Source organism: Antedon bifida, chromosome 4 (assembly GCF_963402885.1).
Source record: "Antedon bifida chromosome 4, ecAntBifi1.1, whole genome shotgun sequence".
In the NCBI taxonomy this organism is placed as follows: domain Eukaryota; kingdom Metazoa; phylum Echinodermata; class Crinoidea; order Comatulida; family Antedonidae; genus Antedon; species Antedon bifida.
In genome coordinates, this window is record NC_136229.1 from 2,471,832 (window position 1) to 2,498,444 (window position 26,613).

Consider the following 26,613-nt stretch of genomic DNA (forward strand, 5'->3'; position numbering starts at 1 on the left):
TATAATTTGTGGGTGTTTCAAATCCTCACGACGATTAGTTTCTTCTGTGATTTGATTGGTTTATCCTCCGAGCACGTGGTTATAGTAGCAGACGATTCGAACGAACTACTGACCAATCACAGAAGAGCTGCATCAGCGGTGGTGGTGGTGGTCCGGCGCGGACCGGCGGTAAAAAGTTATCATCCAGTCGCGAAGTCGAGTGCACACACATTAGCCTACTTATCAATGAAATATTTACTGGACACATTTGTAAGTGCATCAGGATATATTTCTTAATACGTAAGCCTTTGCCTGGAGTTGGTAGGCCTATGCTAGTAGGCGCCCTTAGCCTAGTAGGTAGGCCTACTACTAGGGCCTAGCTAGGCCTAGACCTAGGCCTAGGCCTGAGCCTATAGCCAGGGCCTAGCTAGGCCTAGCCTAGAGTAGGGCCTACTACTAGGCCTACTAGGCTACTAGCCTAGGCTAGTAGAAGGCTAGGCTAGGCCCCCGGCCTGAGGCTATATCTTCTTTTGTAACCGTCTAGCATGTATGCTATGAACGTGTAGGCCCTATAGAATAGGCCTCTAGGTAGAGTGACGTACTTACCTTACTACCTTAATTAGGCCTGGGCTAGGCTAGGCCTAGGCCCCCTATATTATTAATTTAATTTTTTATTTTATTTTATTTCAATTCGCAATCAACAGCGCCGTGGCGGAGCCCGCTATTTACAGACTGGAATACATAAAACAAGACAAAAGAACATCGACAAGGTCCAAAAGAACCAATTACAACAATTCTTAATTTGGGTTTTAAATAAAGATAAACAATTATAATAGTGGATTCAATGGCAATACAGTATATGAATTAATTTAAGTAATCTCTGTAATCTACAAAAACAAGTAGGCCTATCCGTTTTATATTGAGTCTAGAAAAAGGCAAGTTCCTAGGCCTACTAGGCTATTGATTTTAAGTAAGGACAATGCTTTTTTTAATACTCTTATTAGGCCTAGATCATAAATGTGTTGGCCAGGCCAGCCTACTAGGCCTAGCTAGATTAAGGATTGGCGTAATATTTAATAAAATTTCCTAAATGTTAACTCTTTTTAAAAAACTCTCCTCTGATCCTAAATAATTTCGCTTTGTCGCCCTCAATATAAATATTCACATTTTTCCGGTGGTCCGTCGTCCATGCCAAACACGAAACCACAGTGTGTAAAGTGCGACGTGGACTCTTGTCGCGACTGTGTCACACCGGTGTTTTCCATGTATACGCTGACGACCTGGAGGGAGAAGAAGATCGACGAAAGAGTGATTGATAGATAGGCTGGATAGATAGTCTTCAAAAGAGAAATCTTCATTTATAATATAAAAAAGGACACAATAATAAACCATGCCACCTAAAGCAAGAAAACGTATTAAGGATAAAGCTGGTAAAGGTTAGTGAACCACTTTATTTCAACTCTTTTTCTAGCGTCCCTAGGCCTAGGCCTAGGCCTTACTTAGCTAAGCTAGTATCTGGCCTCAGTTGCCCGGCCGCCAGATGCCCTCACCCGGCAGGGCCCTATGCTAGTTAGGCCTACTAACTTAAACTATTAGGGAAAGGCTAGGCCTACCTAGAATACATGGCTAAAGACTACTACTACTATCGTTTAGTAGGCTATGCTTGCTAGGATTTGTCATAATACTATTATGACAAATATAGGCTTAATAGGCCTAGTTTTGATGAGTAACAATTTTGAAATTAATCTTAGGGCCTGACTATTTCAAATGAATCTTGAATCTATCAAAATGATTAATAATGATAATACATTATACAGGCTGGGCTGGGGTATTATAGTGTATACCAATCCATACCAATTATTTTGTGTTTTGTAACTGTAATTTGAAGTATTTTGTATATTTTAGGAGATGCAAGTAATTCACAAAATGGCAAGAGCAAGACAGCCAAATCTGACAAAGACAGTACTTCTTCAAGTAGTTTGACCAAGTTTGTAGTATTGCTCATTGTGGCTCTTATTGTCGGGTTTGGTGTTGCGGTGCATCTTGGTTACATTGATATTCAGCAGCTTCAACAAGGTAAGTAGAGAAACTTGGTCATGTATATCTCGTTTTAGATGGCAAAATGACAATAAATAAATATTATTAACATACTCTTTTAATAAAAATTTTATAGTAAAAGAATTATGTAAGAATTAATACAAATTTACAATGTATTTTGTTTCAAACTAAAAACATATTCGGTGTGGGTATATATTTAATAATATAATTTTAAATGCTGATACAGTGATAGTGTTGAAATATGTGCTTTAATAATATTTAGAATTTAATGGAGCTAGTGATTCAGAAACTGACAGAGTGGTGAAGGATACAGAGAAGGCACCAGAGCCAAAGAAAGAGAAAATCACAGAGCCAAAGAAAGAAAAGAAATTAGAGCCGAAGAAAGAAAAGGCACCAGAGCCAAAGAAAGAGAAAGCACCAGAGCCTAAGAAAGAAAAGAAGCTAGAGCCAAAGAAAGAAAAGGCACCAGAGCCAAAGAAAGAGAAGGCACCAGAGCAAAAGAAAGAGAAAGCACCAGAACCAAAGAAAGAGAAGACACCAGAGCCAAAGAAAGAGAAGACACCAGAGCCTAAGAAAGAGAAGGCACCAGAGCCAAAGAAAGAGAAGGCACCAGAGCCAAAGAAAGAGAAGACACCTGAGCCTAAGAAAGAGAAGGCACCAGAGCCAAAGAAAGAGAAGGCACCAGAGCCAAAGAAAGAGAAGGCACCAGAGCCTAAGAAAGAGAAGGCACCAGAGCAAAAGAAAGAGAAGGCTCCAGAGCCTAAGAAAGAGAAAGCACCAGAGCCTAAGAAAGAGAAGGTGCCAGAGCCAAAGAAAGAGAAGGCACCAGAGCCAAAGAAAGAGAAGGCACCAGAGCCTAAGAAAGAAAAAGCACCAGAGCCAAAGAATGAGAAAGCACCAGAGCCAAAGAAAGAAAAGGCGCCAGAGGCTAAGAAAGAGAATGCAGCAGAGCCAAAGAAAGAGAAGGCACCAGAGCCAAAGAAAGAAAAGGCACCAGATCCAAAGAAAGAAAAGACATCAGAAGCAAAGAAAGATCCAAAAGAAGATAATATACCGGAGTTAAATGAAAAGTTGGACAAAATGGAAAAAAAAGTACCTAAACCAATAAAAGAATCTGAGTCGAAGGAATCAGAAGGTCAGACACCAGAAGCAAAGAAAGAGAAGGCACCAGAATCTAAGAAAGAGAAAAAACCTGAGCCAAAGAAGGAAAAAGAACCTGAGCCAAAGAAAGAAAAGGCACCAGAAGCAAAGAAAGAAAAGGCACCAGAGCCAAAGAAAGAAGAACAACTGAAGGCTGAAGAAGAAAATAAAAAGAAACGAAAGAAGAATACAAAAGAAGAAATACTTTCGGTTGGGCGAACCAATACTTACGATAAAGCCATTGAAAAAGAACTGGATCTTTGTGAAGACCTTATTGTGCAGGTTTGTTCATTAAATTTCTTAAGCTCTGTCTACACTATCAAACTAGTTTGACAAAAAAAGTGTGATGTGCCCAAATATGGTAGTGATATGACATCATGTCCATATGTGGGCACATCACATTTTTTATTACATAAAGTTTGATAGTGTAGACAAAGCTTAAGAAAATATTTTTAAATGTTAGAAAACATTTCCTTAAAACGATGATTGTGGTCATTTTTTTATCTGAATAGAATTTCAAAATCCTGGATTATTGTCATTGAATTTGAAGTTCAAGAGTGTCAAAGGTCAATGACTCATAATCAGCTAATAACTGACCTTTGTTATTTAGCAAAAGGCCACGTAGAGTTGATGAATATGAATTGGAAAAAAGAACAAAGCCATTTAAATAATTTGTAGATAATCTTTTTTTTTTTTTTTTTTTTCACTAGAAAAAATATGAGTCTGCATTGAGACGATTTGAGAAGCTTTTAACAACACACCCAGCTAGTCCACGAGCACGTCTAGGTCGTGCTAACGCATTGTACTACATTGCTGATGAGCAACGTAGTAATGACTTATTAAAATCGTAAGTTGGTTAAATGTTTTTAGTCGCGTGGACGCGACTCTATAGTTCACTGTCGGTCGGTCTGTCCGGTATCACTATGCGTTTTAGCACGCGACTTATGGCTGTTGGCCTTGTTATCTACGCATACAGTGGCGTAATGCAGAGGCTTGAGGTTTAGGAAGCCTAAGTGGCCCTCCAAGTTCCAACGCTGGAGTTTTTAGCTTTTTTGGCATGTTTTAATTCCAGTCCTAAGGGCACTGCTCAGGTAGCCCCCATAAGCTTTGTGGCCTCTGGGTTTAGCTAGTAAGTGCTCATAGCCGTTACTATTGTTTTTATATGTCTTACAATAATACAGTAGTTTTCATATTGCCAAACATATTAGGTTTTGTTTTTAATTTATTACAAATTTTAATTTTTATAGTTGTATAAGTGCTTATGATGAGGTAGCCAAGGCACCAAACTGTCCTAATGAAGTGTTGAAAGAGGCAATGATTGCACAAGCAGACAGGCTACGTTTTCTAGGTAAATCAGTAATGATGACATCATATAATATATATATATATATATACAGTATAATGATTGTCTAGAGATACTACATACACAATGGCATTAATACAAACAGACTAATGGCCTCAAATGTACACAAGATCCTTCTTTCAGTTCTATTTACAATATTGATGCAATATCCCGGTTTCCTGTTGAAGGTGCAATTTCTCCTGGGACCTCTGTATATTCTGTTTTTAATGCTTGTCTCCCTTTCCCTATTTAGCTCCTATGTTTTTAAAAAATGTTACAGCACCTATTCATCATACTTATTCAGAGAAGGACTAAATCTCTTAATATACTTTATTATAATAGATTTTAAACTTATCCTCCTTCTTTAAAGTATAAATTATAGAATAAAGCTCTGTCTACACTATCAAACTTCATGTGACAAATTAATGTGCTGTGCCCATGGACATGATGATGTCATAACACTACCTTATTTGGGCATATCACCACCATATTTGGACAAACTAGTTTGATAGTGTAGACAGAGCTTAAGAATGAGATACCTATACTAATAAATTTATTTTTTTATTTCAGGAAATTCCATGAAATCAATATCTGTATTGGAAGATTTAAATAAAAGAATTCCAAATGATATTAAGGTTTTACGTGAACTGGGAGTTACATATTTGATAAAAGGCAACAACAATGCAGCAAAACCAATCTTTCAAAAGGTATTATTTGTTAATTTTCAGCCATTTTTCATTATACGACATTAGACTTTTTGTGTCTAAATAGCAATGCTCACTACTTGAATGTAAATTTCCTATCTGGTTATAATTTTCATTCCACACAATAATGTTCTAGAGTATTTAAATTAGAAACAAGATGATAAATAACAATGATAATAAATATTCCATATAAATATTTAGCAGCCTTATGTGGTAAAGGGTCCAAAGAGAATAGGTATAAATATTATTTTCATCAAAGATGTGTATAAATGGTTATCCTAACTGTATAGTTCTAGGATGAAAACTTTTAGAACTTCTTTTGATTTCTGTATTTTTATCTGTCTGTCGTTTGTCATCGACCTTCCTAGTATGAACAGGCCTTAAGACCTTTTCTTGCACTTGGTTCGTAAGCCGACGCAAGTTAGGTGATCAATCACAAGCAATGGATAATTCGAACTGCCGCTTGTCATTGGTCAACTAGCTTGCGTTACGCATACGTCACTGCGTTGTGTCTCTAGTGGGAACCAAGCTTTAACCGTATGTGTATATGTAGTGTATGTACTGTAAAATATGTATCTGTTTTTTTAACAGTATTCTCGACTTGTATTTAATTTTGTATACTTTTTGTCAATTGTTTCTCAGATTCTTGAAGTGGTTCCCAGTGACGGTCATGCTAAAGTCCATCTTGGGTTCATCCTCAAATCAGAGACAAATTATGAGGAAAGTATTCCACTGTTGACGGAGGGAATAGCAACGGAAGAAGAAGGAACGAAAGAAGGAAAATACTACTTCCATCTTGGGGATGCGTTATATAGACTGGGAAGAGTAGAACAGGTATTAAGTCAATTTGGTTTTTCTTAATTTAGACTAAAGCTCTGTGTACACTATGAAACTAGTTTGACAAAAAAAGTATAATGTACCCAAATATGGTAGTGATATGACATCATCATCTCCATATATGGGCACATCACATTTTTTGTCGCATAAAGTTTAATAGTGTAGACAGAGCTTTAGCAATACTATATCTTTGAATAATGTTTGATGATGATAATATTCATCCTCAATTGAGGACAATTGGATTAGGTTCTCACGATAGACGCACAGCAGCCACAATGCAGACCTATTATTAACGAAAGTGGCTAAGATGGAACAGTACACCTAGGTAACCCCTACTCTTCTGAAAGGTGCACTGGGTTTCTTTAAAGTGCGCACGAGCCAGATGTGTATACTGGACCTCTAGTCCTTAACCGAAGAGACTTTCTGTCTTTTCATGGTCGAGCCTTGAACCGTTTGGTCAAAATAAATAAATGTTTATTATTGTTTCTTTATAGGCTTACGAAGTATATAGTTCAGCTGCAAAAAAAGGCTTCTTTTTGTCTAAATGGCAACGGTCACTCTACAATGTGGATTCTTTAACAGCCAAGCCATGGTGGACCCCACATTCTGCAAAGGTGGCCAAGTTTGTCAAAGTAAGTGATTTCATATCATTTTTATGTTTTCTTTTATTCTAGGCTATGCTTATTACTGTAAATGACCAAGTATAGTCACAGTATCAAATTTGTGGGGGTGGGATTATAATTGCATATCATTAAGCTCTGTTTACACTATCAAACTTTATGTGACAAAAAAAGTGATGTGCCCATATATGGACACGATGACGTCATATCACTACCATATTGGGGCACATCACACTTTTTTTGTCACATACGGTTTAAAAGTGTAGACAGAGCTTAAGGATAGTATCAAATGTTTATTTTGAAAAGTTTGCAACAGATTATTTATAATAGTTGTTTGTGTGTGTTTAGCTTCTTGAGGATAATTGGCAAGTAATACGTGATGAGGGAGTTGCCAACATGGATCCTAAAACCGGCTCTTTCGTACCTGAGGTTGAGAACCTACGGGAGAGTGGTGACTGGAAACAGTTTACCTTGTACACTCGAGGTAACTAGATACAAGAAACTTTATTTGTCTTCATCAAAAATAAAGAAATGTTGGTTGTCATCAAATCCGATTAAAAGATACGTACATAAAACAGACTAAAAAATGACAATAAATGGTAAAAGTATAAAAGAGTAACATTAAAATCTTTAAAAGGTTAAATATAATTATATTATTTTTAATATATTTTATTTTGAATCGTTTTTGTGAGTGGAATCCTGATTTGAAATCATGAAATTTCCTTTTCTAAAAGATAATCAGTCACAACTATAATATACAGTAAGATATTTCTATAGAAAATTGAGAATTAAGTCAATATGGATAGGATGTCGAGTCAGCGTAACCAAAAATGGTTTCATTCAAAGATTATCCAAGCTTTTTCTATTAAGGATAAGACTATCGATATTTTTTTTTACACTTTGTCCAAATTTAAGTCTAAAATTCTTAAATCGATTTAAGTTTGCCATTTTGTATGTTTCATGTTTTGTATTTTAATGTGCTTTTAATTCTATATTTATATCTAAAGAGTTTTTAAAGGCATGTTGGATGTGCTTGAAATAAAGAAAAGAAAAATAAGAAAGTCCCGAAATCTTGAAATAACCTAGGTTAAAAGCAGAAAATTTTCCAAACCACCATTTTTGATGTGTTTGTCATAATAATAAATGGAATATATGTACTATTTATTATCGTAATACAACCGTCTTAATAACTTGTATTGAATCCTGATTGATGTACTGCTATTTTTCACTTTTAACAATAGGTAAACGAAACGATGCTAACTGCAAGAGGGCACCAAAAACCTGTGAAGTCATTGATCAGATTCCTATGGCAACTAGTAACAAGCGAGGTCAAGTGAAGTTTTCGGTATTGCACCCAGGCACTCACATATGGGCGCACTGCGGGCCAACCAATTGCAGACTGCGCAGTCATCTAGGGTTAGTGGTACCAGACGGCCTTAGCATACGGGTCAAAGATCAAACTAGGTAAGATTATTTAAAGCTCTGCCTACACTATCAAACTATTTTGACAAAAAAACTGTGATGTGCCCAAATTTGTTAGTGATATGCCCAAATATGTTAGTGATATGCCCAAATATGTTAATGATATGCCCAAATATGTTAGTGATATGCCCAAATATGTTAGTGATTTTCCCAAATATGTTAGTGATATGCCCAAATATGTTAGTGATATGCCCAAATATGGTAGTGATATGCCCAAATATGTTAGTGATATGCCCAAATATGTTAGTGATTTTCCCAAATATGTTAGTGATATGCCCAAATATGTTAGTGATATGCCCAAATATGGTAGTGATATGCCCAAATATGGTAGTGATATGCCCAAATATGGTAGTGATTTGCCATCGTCAAGCCCATATATAGGCACGTCACATAAAGTTTGATACTGTAGTATACCTGAATAAGTAAAGTAACTATATTTAGTTTGTAAACTTTTTTGTATTATAAGACAAAACTCAGATTTTTTAGATTTCTTATAGTGTAATTAACATGTTATTAGTTAACTAATTTGTTTAGGCTAAGCAAAATTCCATTTCACATTACTGCAGTGTCACTCTGTGGAATTGTATCTTTCAGCTTTAATTTAAACATTTTCTTGTTTTATAGGAAGTGGCAAGAAGGCAAGATGCTTATATTTGATGATTCCTTTGAGCATGAGGTTTGGCATAATGGTGACAGCTTTAGGTTAATTCTTATTGTAGACTTCTGGCACCCAGAACTTACTGAATCACAGCGTAGAAAATTAACAGCCATTTAAATCTCAGAAAATTAAATGACATCCATTTAAATAAAAAATAAAATGAGAGCCATTTAAATATCAGAAAATTAAATGACAGCCATTTAAATAAAAAATAAAATGAGAGCCATTTAAATATCAGAAAATTAAATGACAGCCATTTAAATCTCAGAAAATTAAATGAGAACCAATTAAATATCAGAAAATTAAATGAGGGCCATTTAAATAGCAGAACATTAAATTACAGCCATTTAAATCTCAGAAAACAAAATTGGCAGCCTTTTAAACAGGTTTACAAATTGATTGACAATCGTTTGTTAACCTATGACTTCACCATTACAATTGAGGGCGCTAAAACATTTGTTTTGTGTATTCAAAATATAGCAAGCCACAATTAAAATGCAAGGTATAAAATACTATAATGCATTACCATTGTAACCGTAATAATAAAAAAAATTTGTCTTCCGAATACTCTGAGTAGGAAGAGTGACATGAGAACTATGCTAATGTAAACATAGAATTAAAAAAAATATGTTTTACTGTTTTTAAACAATTTTTTGCAACATTAAGAAAACAAAATTGTAAAAAAAATATTCACTTTATCTTGGGTTTCTAACAGTTTGTGTGTGTTTGGTTGCTATGGTAGCCAATTGGCCTATAAATGTTACCTGATTTCATGATCATTTAACAGGGTGATACCATTACAGTGTAGGTAGTTTTAAGCAATATTTTGTTGTTGATTTACAATATTTGTTTATAATAATTTTGTATTTTTTCCCCCTTACATTTTGTTTAACTTTCATATTTGTGTATTTTAGGCCTGTATCTATTTTTATCTATTTTTAAGTTATTGTATTTTATTGTTTTTAGCCAATAATGTGTACTAAAGAAGTATGTAATAATTTAAATTTAGGAAAAATGTTTTAAAATAAAACGTATAAAGATTAAGATATAACAATAAGAAATTCATTACTTAATCATATATAACAAGAAAACAATGTACTAGTAGTTTTATTATGCAGCTAGTGTAAAAATGTTTAACAATGAATGAATTTCAGATACAGACTATTCCAATAGATGCACTGATTATGTTTAAATAACACACAGTAGTATAAAAACCTGACTTCAAATAACGAGAGGCAAGCCAATTTAATTTCACTAGCATATGTATATCTTTTGCTAACCTTAACTAATATTATAATAATAGTTATTGTGTATTGCTAAATGATCATGTCAATTTTCAACAACAAAGGCAGACTGACTAGCCTAAAACAGTGGCATAACGCATAGAGCAAAGACTCCTAAGGGCCCTCCAATGCTGGGTAGTTGCATTGGACTGCTCATTCTCTGGGGCCCCTTGTGTTTGGGGGCCCTGGGTTTAGCCAGTGAGCACTCATAGCAGTTACGCCGCTGGCCTAAAATTGTTTTGGCTAAACACTATGCAGTGGACTTCAGTTCTGAATTGTTACCATGAGAGGTACTAAAAACAAATACTCCTGTGTTTGAATTTATAGTTAAGAGTTTTATAGATTAATGTTTACAAAGAGTGCCTACTACTTACATGGCAACTACTTAATAATGAAATAAAAAACTATGCCAATACATTTTGATATTTAGTCCCTTCATCACAGTAAAACTGTAATTTTTAATTAACACATTTTAGTACTTAACATAATGTTTAATTTAGTCCATGTTACAGTACAACTGTAATTTTTATTTTTTAATTATTAGTTTTTTTAAATTGTTGTATTTAAAAAAATTATTCTTTGTGTTCTTTTTTAATGTTCATATTTTCTGTGTTCTTTTTTAATGTTCATATGCTAATGTTCTTTCTTGTTGAACCAGAATCCGTTCATGTATATAACATTTATTTCTTTTAAATACCGTATTTTGCTTGATAGTGTGCATTTCTTTAAGTAGCTAAACTTTATTCATTATTTCCCAGAATGCATTGTGTAAGTGTAGAATACTTGCCTAGTATTATTTTCTCAACATACTGCATACTGACTTGCCAAACATCTGCATATCCGTATGTTAAAGAGGTATTGTGTTCCCCAAAAACATGAAAAATGAAGATTAATTTAACAAAGATTTGGAATAGGCCATTTCGCAGTTTAATCAGTTTAATCACTTCCATAGAAAAAAAAAATGTCTTTTTTCAGGGGTACAATACATCTTTAAGTTTATATGCAAAAAAGGAGCGGAACTTAAATTTTGAATTTTGGGAAATAAGGTATATTGTATTCATAATTTTTTATTATGATATATTCTTGCGTTGTTTTATCAATATATTTGTATATTTTTTCCTTATGTAATATGTATACGTCATAGTGAGTGAATTGGACTTATTTTGTTACTTTATTCAAATTTTATTCATTTTTTTTTGTATAAAACTTGTTAATTTACTTATTCAACAAAAACATTTAAAAACATTTTCTTCAGAGAGACAATACAATTTTAAATTTATACACAAAAAAGGGACAGAACTTAAATGTTGCATTCTGGGAAATAAGGTATACTGTAGAACATATTCTGGCGTTGTTTTTTAAATATATTTGTATAGCAATACATTTTTTCTTATATAATATGTATCGTCATAGTGAGTGAATTGGACTTAATTTATTCAAATGTGTTACTTTATTCAAATTGTATTCATTTTTTGTGTGTATAAAACTTGTTAAATTACTTAAATCAACTCATTAAAATAAACATATATACGTATAGCTTAGTTTAGAAAAAATATGTAGTTAGAACTTAATTACCAAAGTGCCTCAAAAATCAATTATGCCTTTATAAACTTTCTTTTCATTTTATTAGTGTTCTATTTTAGCCTATCCCACCCATTAGTGTGTGTCCCCACCTGTTAGTGTGTGTCCCCACCCATTACTGTGTGTCCCCACCCATTAGTGTGTCCCCACCTGTTAGTGTGTGTCCCCACCCATTACTGTGTGTCCCCACCCATTAGTGTGTGTCCCCACCTGTTAGTGTGTGTCCCCACCCATTGATGCATGTCCCCATCCATTAGTGTGTCCCCACCTGTAAGTGTGTTTCCCCACCCATTTATGCATGTCCCAACTTATTGGTGCATGTCCCCACCCATTAGTGTGTGTCCCCATCCATTACTGTGTGTCCCCACCAATTACTGTGTGTCCCCACCAATTACTGTGTGTCCCCACCCATTGATGCGTGTCCCACTCATTAGTGTGTGTCCCCACCCATTGATGCATGTCCCCACCCATTAGTGTGTGTCCCCTCCCATTGGTGCGTGTCCCCATCCATTGGTGCGTGTCCCCATCCATTGGTGTGTGTCCCCACCCATTGGTGTGTGTCCCCACCCATTGGTGTGTGTCCCCACCCATTGGTGTGTGTCCCCACCCGTTGGTATGTTCCCACCCATTAGTATGTGGTGCGTGTCTGTTGCAGTGGCATAATGCAGGAAAAGGGCACCTGGTTCAGCACTCCTCCAACGCTGGGTAGTTGCATTTGACTGCTCATCTTCTGGTCCCCAGGGTTTAGCACTCCTCCAACGCTGGGTAGTTACATTTGACTGCTCATCTTCTGGTCCCCAGGGTTTAGCACTCCTCCAACGCTGGGTAGTTGCATTTGACTGCTCATCTTCTGGTCCCCAGGGTTTAGCACTCCTCCAATGCTGGGTAGTTGCATTTGACTGCTCATCTTCTGGTCCCCAGGGTTTAGCACTCCTCCAACGCTGGGTAGTTGCATTTGACTGCTCATCTTCTGGTCCCCAGGGTTCAGCACTCCTCCAACGCTGGGTAGTTGCATTTAACTGCTCATCTTCTGGTCCCCAGGGTTTAGCACTCCTCCAACGCTGGGTAGTTGCATTTGACTGCTCATCTTCTGGTCCCCAGGGTTTAGCCAATGAGCGTGCATAACCGTTACACGCCACTGGTCTGCTAATGTATCAGTTCTCAAGATAACTCCTAACACATTTGTATTTTTAACAATTGATGCTCAGAATTGTCTCAACATTTTTTTTTTATTTTATGCCTTGACTTTCTTATGTTGTCTTTGTCAAGTTATTCACATTTTGGTGATAATACTGCAAATGTTAATTATATCATTAATACATAATTGAATTGCAATTAAAACAGGTTTTCAGCCAAAATCTAGTATTATTATTTGGTTTTTTTGTGTCGTCTTAAGTAATTAAAAGTGAGGAGAAATGATATTGTTATTAATTATTGGTGTAGGATGCTAGCATCGTACAATATAATGATTTTGTGAACATGAAAAGGTAAAAATCAGGTATGTTAGTTTGATTAACGAAAGGAACCCGATTCTCAGTGCTGTATCATTCAGTATCACATCTGTATCATGTCTTAGCTATGATACAGGCACCATATGCAATACGTATGTATCACAGCCTATGAAACTGTACAGCTTATAGATACAGTGGATGTATAAAATTATAGGTCCATGATTATAGTGAATATTTATTAATAAAAATAACACACACATTGAAATTAGCTAAAAATGTTTATTGCATGATTCCAAATAAAAATTACAACAAATGTTAAGAATAAAATGCTATTCTAAAATGACAAACAATTTTAACAAAAGTGATATTTTTCCATAGGTACAGGAAGAGGTGCAGTAGCAGTATTTTAGTTAAGGATTTTAAGGTCACCATGACTCGACTATGATTGCACCATTACTAATTTTCGGTAAGTATTTATTAGTTGCAATATAAACATGTTACAAAAACAATTATAATCCAGTTGCTGTATTCATATTACACTTAGGCTAAGGAATTGTTTCACTCTTCCCTGGGTAAACACACTTAAAAATTCACCTATCTAAATAAATACCACTTAAGTGAAATCCTTATATTTATTAACTTATGTGAAATCAAACATTATAAATACTTTAAAAAAGAAAAATCTCACTGAAGAGCCATTGATTAATATTATACAGATATTGCCAGTTTAGAGGTTAAATATAAGATTTTACATCCCCGAGGGAATGATATTTTGTTCGATGGATTATATTTCCCGAAGCACAAAGGCTATGTAATATTGGGTTTTAAAACTAAACACATGGAGAGAAATAAATAAGTACTGTACAGTCTTATTTCATAGTTTATTTATAATACAGTAAAGTACTAATGCCCACTAGTACATTGGTAAGTTTAATGTTCGCTCTTCGCCTCATTTTATCTCGAAAAGATGTTATGACGACAAGCATAATACTGTACTAATAACTTTATTCTACTGTAGAAATTAATTTAAATTAACTAGAATATAATTTTCAATTAAAAAAAAATATTGTACTAATAAAATATGTATACTTACTTACTAAATATTAAAATGTGTACACAATAATTAAATGTCATTATGGTACAGACTTATACATTTCTAATAGGAGGGCAGGGAATAAATTTCAGACAGTACCAAGTTTATAAATATATTTTTTAAGCTTCATTGAATTTGAACAATTATACCATAACATGTCTAATGGTTAGGACATCTGCATATTATGCAGGTGGTTAGGACATCAGCATATCATGCAGGTGATTGTGGAAGCTTTATCTTGCAGATTTCCTCATCTTTCTCATTTCTAAATTAATCAATATATCACAGGGCGTTTCAAAATTTTTCTGTGCCTGTTAATTTACCCTTTATGTTTGTTCCACTATTTCGTGCCATTCATTTCTGTCATGGTCATGTTTAAAACTCTGTCTACACTATCAAACTAGTTTGACAAAAAAAAGTATGAGTGCCCAAATAATGGTAGTGATATCTTGTCCATATATTGGCACATCACATTTAGTTGTCACTTAAAGTTTGATAGTGTAGACAGAGCTTAAGTTAGAGCTACATTATTTCACTGTAAAAAAGGGTACATAATATTTATTCAACTGCATAATTCAGTCTTTATCCAATGAATGTCTCAATAGCTTCTTGTGTAATCTGTATTCCTCTACCAAAGTTCATTTGTCTAAACAATTCATTTAGATTTTTTAGTATTGAGGACTTGTCGAGGTTTTTATCACGTTTAAAGTACACATCAAGAATCTGTTTGGTAGGGCTGTAATCAGATGTCCTAGCTTGCTTATCTTCTAACAATTTAATTTGAGAAGAAGTGAGCTCCAATGAGGTTGCTAGGCCTCTCCAATCATTCAAGCCTGGGTCAGTAACATCAAGTGAGATACAGAGCCCCTGAAATTGCTTGGTGGTTAGGTACTGCTGTGATACCTCTGATGGCAATGCTTCTGTCAACATGTTGTTCAACTCTTCCGAGTAGGAACTACTTATTGAGCATCCTTCTCCTGAATCCTACAAACAAAACAAAAAACACTAATTTATTTGTATAAATGGCAATTTTAAGCAAACTAGTTTGACAAAAAAAAGTGTGATGTGCTCAAATATGGTAGTGATATGCCCAAATATGGTAGTGATATGACATCATGTCCATGGGCACAGTTTTTTGTCACATGAAGTTTGATAGTGAAGACAAGGTTTTAGAATATTTGATAGGGAAAATGGGATGGGGGAGCAGAGAAAATTGGGTTAGGAGAGCTGAAAAAATGGGATGGGGGAGGGGCAGGGAAAATGGGATGGGAACATCGGGTGTCTAGAAACTCAGATTTAGAAAACTCAGATCTCAGATATATCTGAGTTTTCTAGATCTAGAAAACTCAGATATCTGAGTTTTCTAGATCTAGCAAACTCAGATATCAATATCTGAGTTTTCTAGTTCCAAAATGGAACTAGAAAACCCAGATCATCAAATGGATCGTTCCATTATTATTAGAGGGTAGCTTGTTTGAAATACTACAGTGGACGTTTTCTTACTAATAATAATAATAATAATAATAATTATTGTAACTTGTAGTAGCAGCCTACGACTTAAATCATAAAGAAATATAGTATACACCTTTTAAAATGTAGGCTTAGCATTTAGGCCTAGCCTAGCTAAGCAAACTCAATTCAAGGCTCAACCAATCATTTGATGATCTGAGTTTTCTAGTTCCATTTTGGAACTAGAAAAGTCAGATATTGATATCTAGAGTTTTCTGGATCTATGAAAGTCAAATATATCCAAGATCTGAGTTTTCTAGACACCCGGGAACATCATATGTTTTTATTTGCAGTGTACATATTCTTCAAAATTTACCAAAGAATCAATCTCATAAGCTGGTGGTGGTGTAGCCACAGTGCCTTGAGCTGACTGGAAGCGGCAATCTTCTTGACTTTGTTTGAATATACGGGTATCTGTTTTTATTGATTTTTTCATCACATGTTCAAAAAATTCTTCATTATATTTGACATTAGCAATTGCAGACATTTCAAATGGAAGTAAACTGGAGTCACCAAATAATACTGGGATAACATTTAGAGATCTTTCCTCAATTGATTTTATTAACGCAATTTGTAAACGTTCCACAGCCCAGACATCCTCTTGAAAACAAGATGTGATTAAAACAACGATGTATGTACTATGATCAAATCCACGTTTAAATGTGGCGGATCGCCTCTCCCCCAATAACTTTTCCATAGATGGAAGGTACACTTTCCACTGTTGTTTACGACAAAACGTCAAGAATAAATCCCGTTCTTTTTTTGCTCTTTCACTGCAAATAAGGACAATGTCATAAAACTCTGCGTTCTGTTCTGATTCAGAAAGTGATGACAAAGAACTTGTAGATCTAGACACAAGGCTGTTGTAGGCAAACTCGCTATTAGAAGTACTGCTTGCCTCCTCTTGTGAAACTGGTCTATGAAGGCTGTCATAATTCCTAGAGGAACCATACAAACTGTCACCCATTTTTTACAAATTCCTGCAATAAGAAATACTTGAACTTTTAAATAATAGAAGAAAAAGGGGAAAATAATAATTTAAAAAAAAATGTGCTACTATATGGAAGCCATTCTGCAGAGATGAAAATCGTTGCGACCAGCCATGTGTCATATGAGAAAAAAATTACTGCACATGTTTGTAAAAAGCCTACATAACTGTATGATTTTTAAGAGTGCTAACATTTTCAGATTCACAAATCAATGTCAAAATTTAACTATACAGTGAAATTACTGTTCGTAAAGGATTTTTAAAAAATAACAATTTGTTTCATATCTCCTATTCCTATAACTAAAAAATTCAGGATGACAATAAATGTATTTAATTAAATTTGACTAATAAATAGTAAAAGGCATGATGATAAAATAAATCTGTAAACAAAATTAATTAATTAACCCTAGGAATCATTAGTGGGCTGTTCCTACAGTAGCCTAGGCCTAGCGTATTTAGCTATCTAGCTGAACTAAACCGTCCCGCTACCCACTCCTCCTTTTTCTAGTAGAAATACAGCAGCTAGCAGTACACTGTTTAGTATACTAACTAGCAGCCTAAGATTTAGAAGCCTGTGCATTGTCAGCAGCACTAAAATTAATGAAGAACACACACAAGAATCACAGAACTTACCTGTGATACTAGACGCGCCTACGTGTGTCGTGATATATTAAAAAGAAAAATATGAGCAGGCTAGGCCTATAGGGTAGGCTTACTTCTCTCGTTCTCAGACCGCGATTTGTGGCAACGACACAGCCGGCGCTCCGGGATATCCTACACGACGGCAGGAGGCTGGCTAGGCCTGGTGGTATGGCCAATGGGGGCAGTAGTGTAGTGCACGTGAGAGAATAAAGTAAAATTGATAAATGACACGAACCAACACGACATACATATTGGGAATACAAAACTTATTGCGATAATTACAATTTAATTGATCAATCTTACAAACAACAACTGCAACAGTTCCCTACACCACAGCAGTCAACAGTTTCAACCAAATGTCACACTGCCAAAGAACTCCCTGGCCAATGTAATTTAATTTTAGCCTATTGAAAATTGTAATCCTACTAATTGTTTTGGTGTACTGTAGGACTAGGCCCTAGGTTGTAACAACCATTATGAAATACTGGAAAGAGGCAGCCTCTCTCATTGTGGCTGCCAATAGAAGAAATGGTATATTCCATCCATCTAGTAGCAGCATTGCTGCAAAAGAACAACTGTCAAACAGAAACAAGATCAGAAATATCAATGATGGCAATGTTAGGCATCATCGTGAAAGCGACTTTTCGATTTTGTTAATGCAGAGAACACATTCGAGCTCCTTTTTTGCAGGAGCTGAAGTCTTTCCTGGAGGTGCTCTTGATAATGCGGACACTTCACCAGATTGGCTTGAATTTTTCGAAGAAGCAGGCATCAGTACAAAAGACTTTGGAAAGATGTTATCAATTCAGGGTCAAAGACCATTAGTTTTCACAAATAAAGAAACCTCTCCATTACCAAGAGAAGTTGCCTTCAGGATTTGTGCCATTCGAGAAACATTTGAAGAAGCCGGTCTACTCTTGCTCAAGTCGTTCAAAGATATCCCACATAAAAAAACAGAAGTGACATTTGCAAAGAATTACGAACATCCAAGTCTTTCAGAAGTCACTATCGATGAATGGAGACGCCGTGTACATGGAGATGCAAGTCAGTTTATAATGCTGTGTCGTGAGCTTCAGTGCGTTCCTGATGTCTGGTCTCTGATGGAATGGTGTGATTGGTTGACTCCAGCTACTAATAAGAAGAGATACGACACAATGTTCTTTCTCTGCTGTATGAATGATGTACCGCTAGTGAAGCATGATGCACAGGAAATGATTCAGACAAAGGTTAATAAAAAACATTACATTATGCCAAAATATGGTAGTGATATGCTCAAATATGGTAGTAGTGGTATGACATCATCATGTCCATATATGGGCACATCACATTTTTTTTTCATATAAAGTTTGATAATGTAGACAGAGCTTTAGTACTCATTTAATGAGAAAGATATTGGAGCTGGAATCCAAAAGGGTGGTGATGTCTCTTCACAAATTAATTTATTCATTTCCATTTGTATAATGCCAACAATGACTTTCAACCAGATGCCTCTCCCCTAAGAAATGTCACATCATGTCAGTCCTGCTAATTCTAGCACTCTCTCAACTGTCCTGACAGAGTGGCTTTGTGAAATTACAAGTCGTATTATACTGTACTATGTGATTAAGATCCTTTCCCAACCATCTATTCGTTGCTTGAATGATTCTATCATTTCAACTTTGTACTGTGGTGAAGTTTAGTGTTAAAAATACCACATCCCTCTTTTCATTCTTTGTTGAATAAGATTTATTCATTTTTATTATGTTCAGTGGTCATTACCAACAGAAGCTCTGCAATCATTTCAAGACAAACAGGTGTATCTACCACCTCCTCAAATATATGAACTAAGTCGTATTGAGAATTTTAAGATTTTGCAAGATCTGTTTGATTTTAGTTCTCAACGGGCATTTCTAGGCTGTGAAACTACATTTCCAGTTTTATATCTGAGTGAGGATGGTAAAGTAGTATCGGCATATCCAGGTAAGAAGGCAGTAGAGTATGTCAGTGTGGTTATTTTTTAGTTGAGCACATCTAAATCAAAAAATGTAATTCTCTAGCACTCCTCAATAGTCTTGAACGCTTGGAGTGGATTCTGGTCTGTTTTTCAAATTTCTTTGATGCTCTTGATCTCCATGCTCAACTGAGCCAGCCTCGCTCACTTTTGAGTTCATGTGTTCACTGTACAGTATCATGAGAATTTTAAGTCTTCTAAGCATGGTGAAAAACTTTAAAATAAGAATTCAATATCCAATATTAATTATGCAAAGCAGCCTTTTTATTCACTAGATTAGATTACGTACACCATTTTGGAAAAAAATATATATACTGATATGATATTACCAATAATATATATATATATACCCTCCTCTCATATTACCTGAAATTAATCCACTAAGGTTTATAAAAAATGATATATTTACCAGAGAAATTCTTTTTATATTTAGGTGATGATATTTATCCAAAAGTGCCAGAGTTTAAGACAATTAATGCAGGAGAAATGGCCGTTCTAAACAAAACTGCAGAACAATCATTAAAAGAGTCAAAACATGTAAATAGAATGGTGTTCATAGACTCAACAGAATGTTCTCTATATTATAATATTATACCAAGGTTTGGTCATGTCGCTCCAGCTCTATTTAATAATCCAGATAGTGATGTACAATCAAAGCTGTGAATAAATATTATAGATTTTATAAGCCGGACATAGTTTTTTAAACTACTGTACCATAAATATCAGCACATATATAAATATAAAAAATATAAAATAATAGTAAATTAAAATAAACAAAGCTAATATTAATACTGAACATCGTTTTTAAACTACTGTACCATAAATATCAGCACCCTCAAATAATACCAGTACATTAAAAATATATGCAACTACTGTACTCTGTATTACTACATTTCAAGCCGTCTGTCTAATGCTATCTATTATTGTTGTCATAAATATCATAATATAGAAATTGATTTTTTATCAAACTAGAAAATTAGACAGTTTAGTTGTTCCATGCATGAAATTAGACAGAATTGGCCATCCTAGAGGTCAGTCTGTCTAATTACAGCTTGCCATTCTGAAGCTGTTCATGAGTAACAAAACAGTGAAAAAGACCTATATACCATATTTTTTAAATATTTTACCATTGGTTTGAATTGATGAAAAATTAATTTCTATTCATTTAAAGGCCAGGTGCGGGCAAAAAATTTCTATTGATCATACATTCCAATAATTATCGATCTATAGTTTCCCCTATGTTTCATAATTTTTGGGATTTTATTTGTGTTACACGAGCTTGTTGAAAATAAGCACTTTCTTATCAGTGGGGGGATAGTTCAAATTACACAGTAAAATCTCTATTCTTTTGTACACAAATTTTGTAAATAGAGAGGCATTTTAAAAAGCTATGAAAAATAAACGGTATGGTAAAAAATGTTATCAGATGACTAAATATAGGTAATATAACTTGAATTTTACATTTCTGGTATTTTTATTCAACTTCAGATTTTTATTTTCATGCTATAGCAAAAATTATCCACCGTATATCCACCATCTTTTTTCACCTTCTAGGGAGTCATCAGACATGTTATTACATTAGGTTAAACTACCTAACTACTGAAAAAAAGTCTTCCTGGTTTTTATGGCAGAATTTTGCCAAAATTTGTATTTGACCATATTAGGGGAAATTCATGTTTTTTCGTCTTGATTTCTGTTACAAATATTTGATTTATGTACAATTAACCAGATATTATATTTAAAATTCATGCCTGTACCTGAGCTTTAAGATTACAAATAAGGGGACAATTAAAATTAATTACATTATGTTTTTCCATATCACTACTATGATTAATATTGAATATGATAGAACGACACAAATATTAACATATTATCATTATTACTACAATTCTACTAGCCTACAATTATTAGTTTTAATTCTGTATTTTAATATTTAAATATTAAAATAATACTCTGCTACTTCTATCATACACCATTCTACTTGTGACTACCACTGTATTGTTATTATACTTTACAGGGGTAGATAGAACAGTCGAAGATCGATTGTCAGTACGTCGTAGTCAGGGGTGCATATTTTATTTTTTATGCTCCAGTTTTTGCAATAATTCTGATTACATAATGCATAGTCCCACGCCCTTCGATTTTCCGGATGCAGATGTATGATTACTTCTAATCAAAAAGTATACAGTAATCATAATTTGAAGAAGTTAATAAAGAATAATATAATACCCTGGATTTATAAAGTACCTAATGCTGTTCAAACCTCTTTAGCTCTGTCTATACTATCAAACTTTATGTGACAAAAAAATGTGCCCATATATGGACATGATGATGTCATATCACTACCATATTTGGGAATATCACTACCATATTTGGGCACATCACAATTAGTTTGATAGTGTAGACAGAGCTTAAGCATACAAACTGAGGAGAAAAAAGGTTATCCTTTCAATATTGAACAAGGTATTCTGGGTACATTTGATCATTATCAAATATGACAAATATGCTGGGGTCAATTGTATTATCCACACAAGAATCATAAAGACTCTTTGAATTGCCAGCCTGGAGTTTTTCTGGTGGTCGTCTGTGGCTTGTCTTTCCCTTTGTGTATTCTCCTACCAATACTCTGGCGAGGAACACAAATTTGTGACCATCATTTGCACAAATTGCATACTTAGTTGAGAACTTGGCATCACGGGCAAAATAGCTTCCTTGTCCATAGGCTGTTCCAAAGCTTGACCCACTGCATCTGAAGTCAAAGTTTTGTTGACAAATAGCCTGGGTATGGTATTCTCTTGTTCCATGCCAAAGTCTTCTTTCAACAGTTGTTCCAGGTGGTAACTTTTTGATCATCCGTTCTTGTTTTCTTTGTGAATAAAGATAATTGTACATGTACCTTAATCATCTATTTATTAAGGTTTTATCAATACTACTACAGTACTACTTTGGTCTGGTACTGTTACAATACTCTATGCTGTATCTCATACGACAACAAATTTCCAAAGATTTAAAATTTTTTTTAAACTAACCTTTGATAGTCTTCCCACAATTCTTGGTTTTGAACTCGTTGTATCTTTAAAATCTTGTGGTTACAAGTTAGTTTGAAAAGAAGCTTTACTTCATTGTACTCTGTACAACCAACTTTTACATCTACTAACTGAAAGGATGCTTGTGGGTCAAACTGTTCTACTTTCTCCCACCAAATGGGCAAGCGCGTTGATGATGAAGCGCCAGCAATGCTGGTTGTAATCCCTTTAGAACTAAACAAAACAAATTATTAGTTTTACAGTGATTTGAAAATTTTTAACATAATATTCTTGGTAGAACCTGGTAGAATGATTCTGACATTGATAATGAACTCTACCTACCGGTTTAACTTAACATCCATCTTGTATCTCACTATGTCATGTTTGGTGACTAGTTTGGCAGGACGTCGGCGAACACATCTAATGGTTTTGAATGTAAGACTTTCTTGCTCCATTTTGTCAAAGTATAATTTGTATTTATGTGGTCCAACATTGAAAGTAATCGTAGAAAAACTTGAATCTTCTAAAAACATTTGATAACGTTTTTCTAACTCCTCACTGTCTGTATCGGACACTGTTTCAGCGGTGCTCTGTAATCAATAATTGTTGTTTTATAAACAAATCAACATTATATACTGTAGTGATGTACACAAGTATAATTTCAAAAGGTGTAATATTTGTATATTTATGTGTACTGTTTTACCTCCTTGTGAAAATCATATAATTATTCATATTTCTGAATTTAAGTAAAGATAATGATAAAAAAACACTAAAAATGAAATCTTTGGTTGTTTATCTCATAGGCAGATCCAAGTGGTAAATGCAATGCAAAAGATTGGACATTAGGTCATGACTTCATTTTAGAATTGTTAATGGCCCTCTCTCATACTACCTCACAATTTATATAACCTGGATTTGCCACTGTATCTAGCAAAGTTCAGGCAACCATGTGTAAATTAGGGAAGATTGCGAACTGCGTTGTACAGTGTACACTTTACACAAGTATACGAATATATTTCCCAGGAAAACCAGCTAGAAAATATTAGTACTCGAATGACTGTTGGTATGATGCATGAGCATTGCTCTATTCTAAAGACTACAGTATAACCTTTTGTGTGTATTCTCTCCAGTAACTCTTGGCATTGACAGAATTATCTTGCCAGTACCACGTCCATTTGGTCGTGAACGGATGGTTTGGTGGCTCGGTTACGCTGGATGATGTCGATAGACGTACAAATTTACTGTCCTTTCCCATCTTATCAAAATAAACTGTGACTTTTTCACTAATTCAAGGAGAAAGATTATTAAACTTACAGTCTTGGCATCTTTTCTTTAATGAAATCGTCAAGTTGAAGTTATTACATTCACATAACTGATTTTGTTAGTATTAAAGCAGTACCAAAATAGTATACTGTATGTACTTACTCCTTGTAGTGCCTTTTAGAAACATTACAGTACTCTTCTTCCAATTTAGTTTGAGTCTCTTCTGTGAATGGCTTCCACATCAATCTGTCCATGTAGAACCACTGGTAAGGCAACGTATGATGCTGTCGGATGCAGCTTTCATTGTACCTACATTTTTCTCGGATGTTATAGGTACAAATTGCTTCCTTTAGACTTGTGAGTTGCTTTGAAGGAGATATTGGAGGTGACATTGGTCTTGGAATTTGAAATAATGTTTGAGGTGACATTGGTCTTCCAGGTAATGTTGCAGGTATAGCTGATGGTGCTATGGTAGTGTTAGGCATTTGAATGTTTTGTTTAATATCTTGTATGATTTCAATAGGTCTCTGATCCACACAAATGCCATGCATTGACAAAACCCTTTTACAGTGAGTTGTAAACACATCATGGTTATACTTGCAGAAGGCTGCGCATTTGGTATCAACATATCGTCTACAAAAATAAAACCAAGCCATCAACTAAATAACAATTTTACTAATAAGAAAAAGAAAAATTACATGCTGAGCGTTTTCAAACCTGAATAAAAACTAGATTAATTGTAGATAATTTCCGGGTCTGTAATCTATATATAAATTATGGTTAATTCTGACATAGGCGAGCACAATGGAAAAACTTCAGGATAAATCTCCGCCTGTAACTGTAGATTTGATAACATTAGTTTCCACTATTACATATTTCTATCTTAGGAAGATGTTATAAAGGGTTTTGAAACAAAATTTCTGATTTCATCAGTAGATTTTCAACTGTGCGCTAGAAGTAATTTCCAGGTTCACGGTGAGTCCAGGGGTTCACCTTGCAACTTCCTACCAATAAACACTATACTTTAAAATTTTATTAATCATCTAAGACACTGTGAAACAGAGTAGGTTTAGTTTTACGAATATCAAGCATTTCAATAATGGTAACAGAACGTCCAAGCCAAAACGTTCTTCTAAAACCTTTTTACCCAAAGTCATTGTCATTCTGAGAACCATCGTCTACACTTCCTAGAGGGGGAGCGAGTGAAGCGTGCTCACCCTCTAGTAATAAGGAATTACAGTAGATGCTTACCTGCAAATGTGCAAGAAGTTGCAGTGATCTGAATTTCTACAACCGCGTTCACTGTTGTAGAAAGTGCAGATACTGAGTGATCCTTCTTTGAAATGAATTTTGAGAAAAATATCCTTCATGTCAACATCTTGTAGCCCACGATAATTCAGGTAAGAAGTATTACTGGGACTTGAGAGATCATGTGGGTGGGGGCATCTGACACCCTTTGAGCATCGGCCTAAAAAACAACATTTTAGACATTTCTATACTACTTCTATACTATTCTATTCAGTCAATATAATTGACCTCAGGTCGAGATCAAACTTCATGATAACACTGGATGGAAGGAAGGGAGACATAATATTTTAACATGCAGTAGTCATTTAGGTGCGAATACCCCACTTTTTAAGGGAGAGGGCTGGGTCAAAAATCATGATTTTCTTAAAGAATAAATGAGTGGAATGTGGGATGAAGAGAGTTTTCAACACATCGCCAGAACCACCATGGTAGGGGTGGCTTGAGACAATTTTGAAAATGGAACTGTATATGTTCCTGAATTTGGGCAGGAAGTGGTCAGACACAGAAAAGACTGATGGCTAAGCTTGAAGCAAGGACCTCTCAACTCTCTCGATAATGATGGAGTCTCCCAATATTTTGTCATCTCCCCATCTCCAACTAAAATACAATTAATTTCTCCCGACATATAAAAATAGATAATATATATAACCATTTATAATTTATTTCTACTACCTCTAGGCTCTAGCGATATTGATAATAGATTTAGAAAACATAATATTGTTCCATAATGTATAATAAATTCATGCATTGATTTATGAGTGAAATATGAAGTTGGTACCACACGTGCACTCACCCTTAACAAAAAATGTACAGACGTGACATGAAGTTTAATGCAACTGGGTCCTTGGTTGCAGTTTTTGCGCATACATACTTCTATATCGACAGGTTTGTACTTGCATATTTCTCTTCTTCCATCACGAACAATCCGCAATTCACCTGGATAACGATTAACCAACCTCAGTAAATGACTAGTACTAGTTATAATGCGACCTTTATTTGCTGCAGCAACCCTTAATTCTTCTACGCTTATCGAATTGTGTTTGAACAAAATCGCGACAATTGCACTCATCTTCGATGTTTTCTCCTTTGATTTTCCTTTGTACTTCTTTCCAGTATGCAATACTGCACTGTATATATCCAAATACAGGTACAGACTCTTTACACCAGTCGTTGTATAGTAAGGGTATTATATTGCATTACACATTTTCTCAACATAGCTAAGCTGTCATGTGATCTAATCTGTGACATCAATTCTCCATAGTGACATAAAAAATGTCATGAGATGTATACAATACAGTAATTATAGTTGTGAAGTAAGTTATTTTATTGATATATATAATATATATTTATACGCAATGAATGACATTATGTGTTACCCACCCCACTTTTTAAACAAGAAATATTTCTTACAAAAAAACGTTGCTCGACATTTTAAAATTAATCATTGTTCTTTTGATTAATTATGATTAATTATTAAAAAGATGTTCTTTAATCGCAAAGATACATACAAATCACAGATAGTTCTTTAATTATGAATCACATGCCTATTTTTTCAGTTTTTATTAGTTAATTGTCTACACAGCATTTGAAAGAAGACATGTGTACCTTTCCAACAATGTATTATTTGCCAACAAATATTAATCTACTAATTCAAAAATG

The 26,613-nt window shown here is 34.6% G+C and overlaps 5 protein-coding genes across 8 annotated transcripts in view; 2 read left to right on the plus strand and 3 right to left on the minus strand.

Moving 5' to 3' along the window:
- Positions 1–26,613, minus strand: part of LOC144840394 (kynureninase-like) — an 84,540-nt gene that overhangs the window by 33,545 nt on the left and 24,382 nt on the right. The gene's annotated exons all lie outside the window — the stretch shown is intronic.
- LOC144840383 (uncharacterized) lies at positions 1,194–13,585 on the plus strand. Of its 4 annotated transcripts, none has more exons than XM_078696187.1 (12): positions 1,194–1,415; positions 1,885–2,055; positions 2,300–3,459; positions 3,888–4,024; positions 4,425–4,525; positions 5,090–5,226; positions 5,866–6,057; positions 6,555–6,692; positions 7,029–7,164; positions 7,922–8,144; positions 8,787–8,838; positions 13,514–13,585. In XM_078696187.1, the coding sequence occupies exons 1-12, from the start codon at positions 1,370–1,372 to the stop codon at positions 13,532–13,534; spliced, it is 2,514 nt and encodes an 837-aa protein (XP_078552313.1). In that variant the 5' UTR covers positions 1,194–1,369; the 3' UTR covers positions 13,535–13,585. The 4 variants fall into 4 exon arrangements, with proteins under 4 accessions (XP_078552313.1, XP_078552310.1, XP_078552309.1 ...); XM_078696184.1 differs by lacking the exon at positions 13,514–13,585 and adding an exon at positions 9,055–9,114 and having other exon boundaries at positions 8,787–8,940; XM_078696183.1 differs by lacking the exon at positions 13,514–13,585 and having other exon boundaries at positions 8,787–9,114.
- Positions 13,401–17,463, minus strand: LOC144840410 (uncharacterized). Its single transcript, XM_078696220.1, has 3 exons — positions 17,359–17,463; positions 16,054–16,717; positions 13,401–15,212 (listed from the first exon to the last, which is right to left on the minus strand). Exons 2-3 carry the CDS (start codon positions 16,702–16,704, stop codon positions 14,811–14,813), a joined length of 1,053 nt encoding a protein of 350 aa, XP_078552346.1. The 5' UTR covers positions 16,705–16,717; positions 17,359–17,463; the 3' UTR covers positions 13,401–14,810.
- Positions 17,322–20,045, plus strand: LOC144840405 (acyl-coenzyme A diphosphatase NUDT19-like). Its single transcript, XM_078696214.1, has 3 exons — positions 17,322–18,593; positions 19,116–19,326; positions 19,791–20,045. Exons 1-3 carry the CDS (start codon positions 17,844–17,846, stop codon positions 20,018–20,020), a joined length of 1,191 nt encoding a protein of 396 aa, XP_078552340.1. The 5' UTR covers positions 17,322–17,843; the 3' UTR covers positions 20,021–20,045.
- On the minus strand, positions 19,600–26,044 carry LOC144840392 (protein mono-ADP-ribosyltransferase PARP12-like). The gene is made up of 7 exons (XM_078696197.1): positions 25,748–26,044; positions 24,898–25,114; positions 23,809–24,279; positions 23,492–23,666; positions 22,726–22,973; positions 22,387–22,617; positions 19,600–22,223 (listed from the first exon to the last, which is right to left on the minus strand). Exons 2-7 carry the CDS (start codon positions 25,014–25,016, stop codon positions 21,806–21,808), a joined length of 1,662 nt encoding a protein of 553 aa, XP_078552323.1. The 5' UTR covers positions 25,017–25,114; positions 25,748–26,044; the 3' UTR covers positions 19,600–21,805.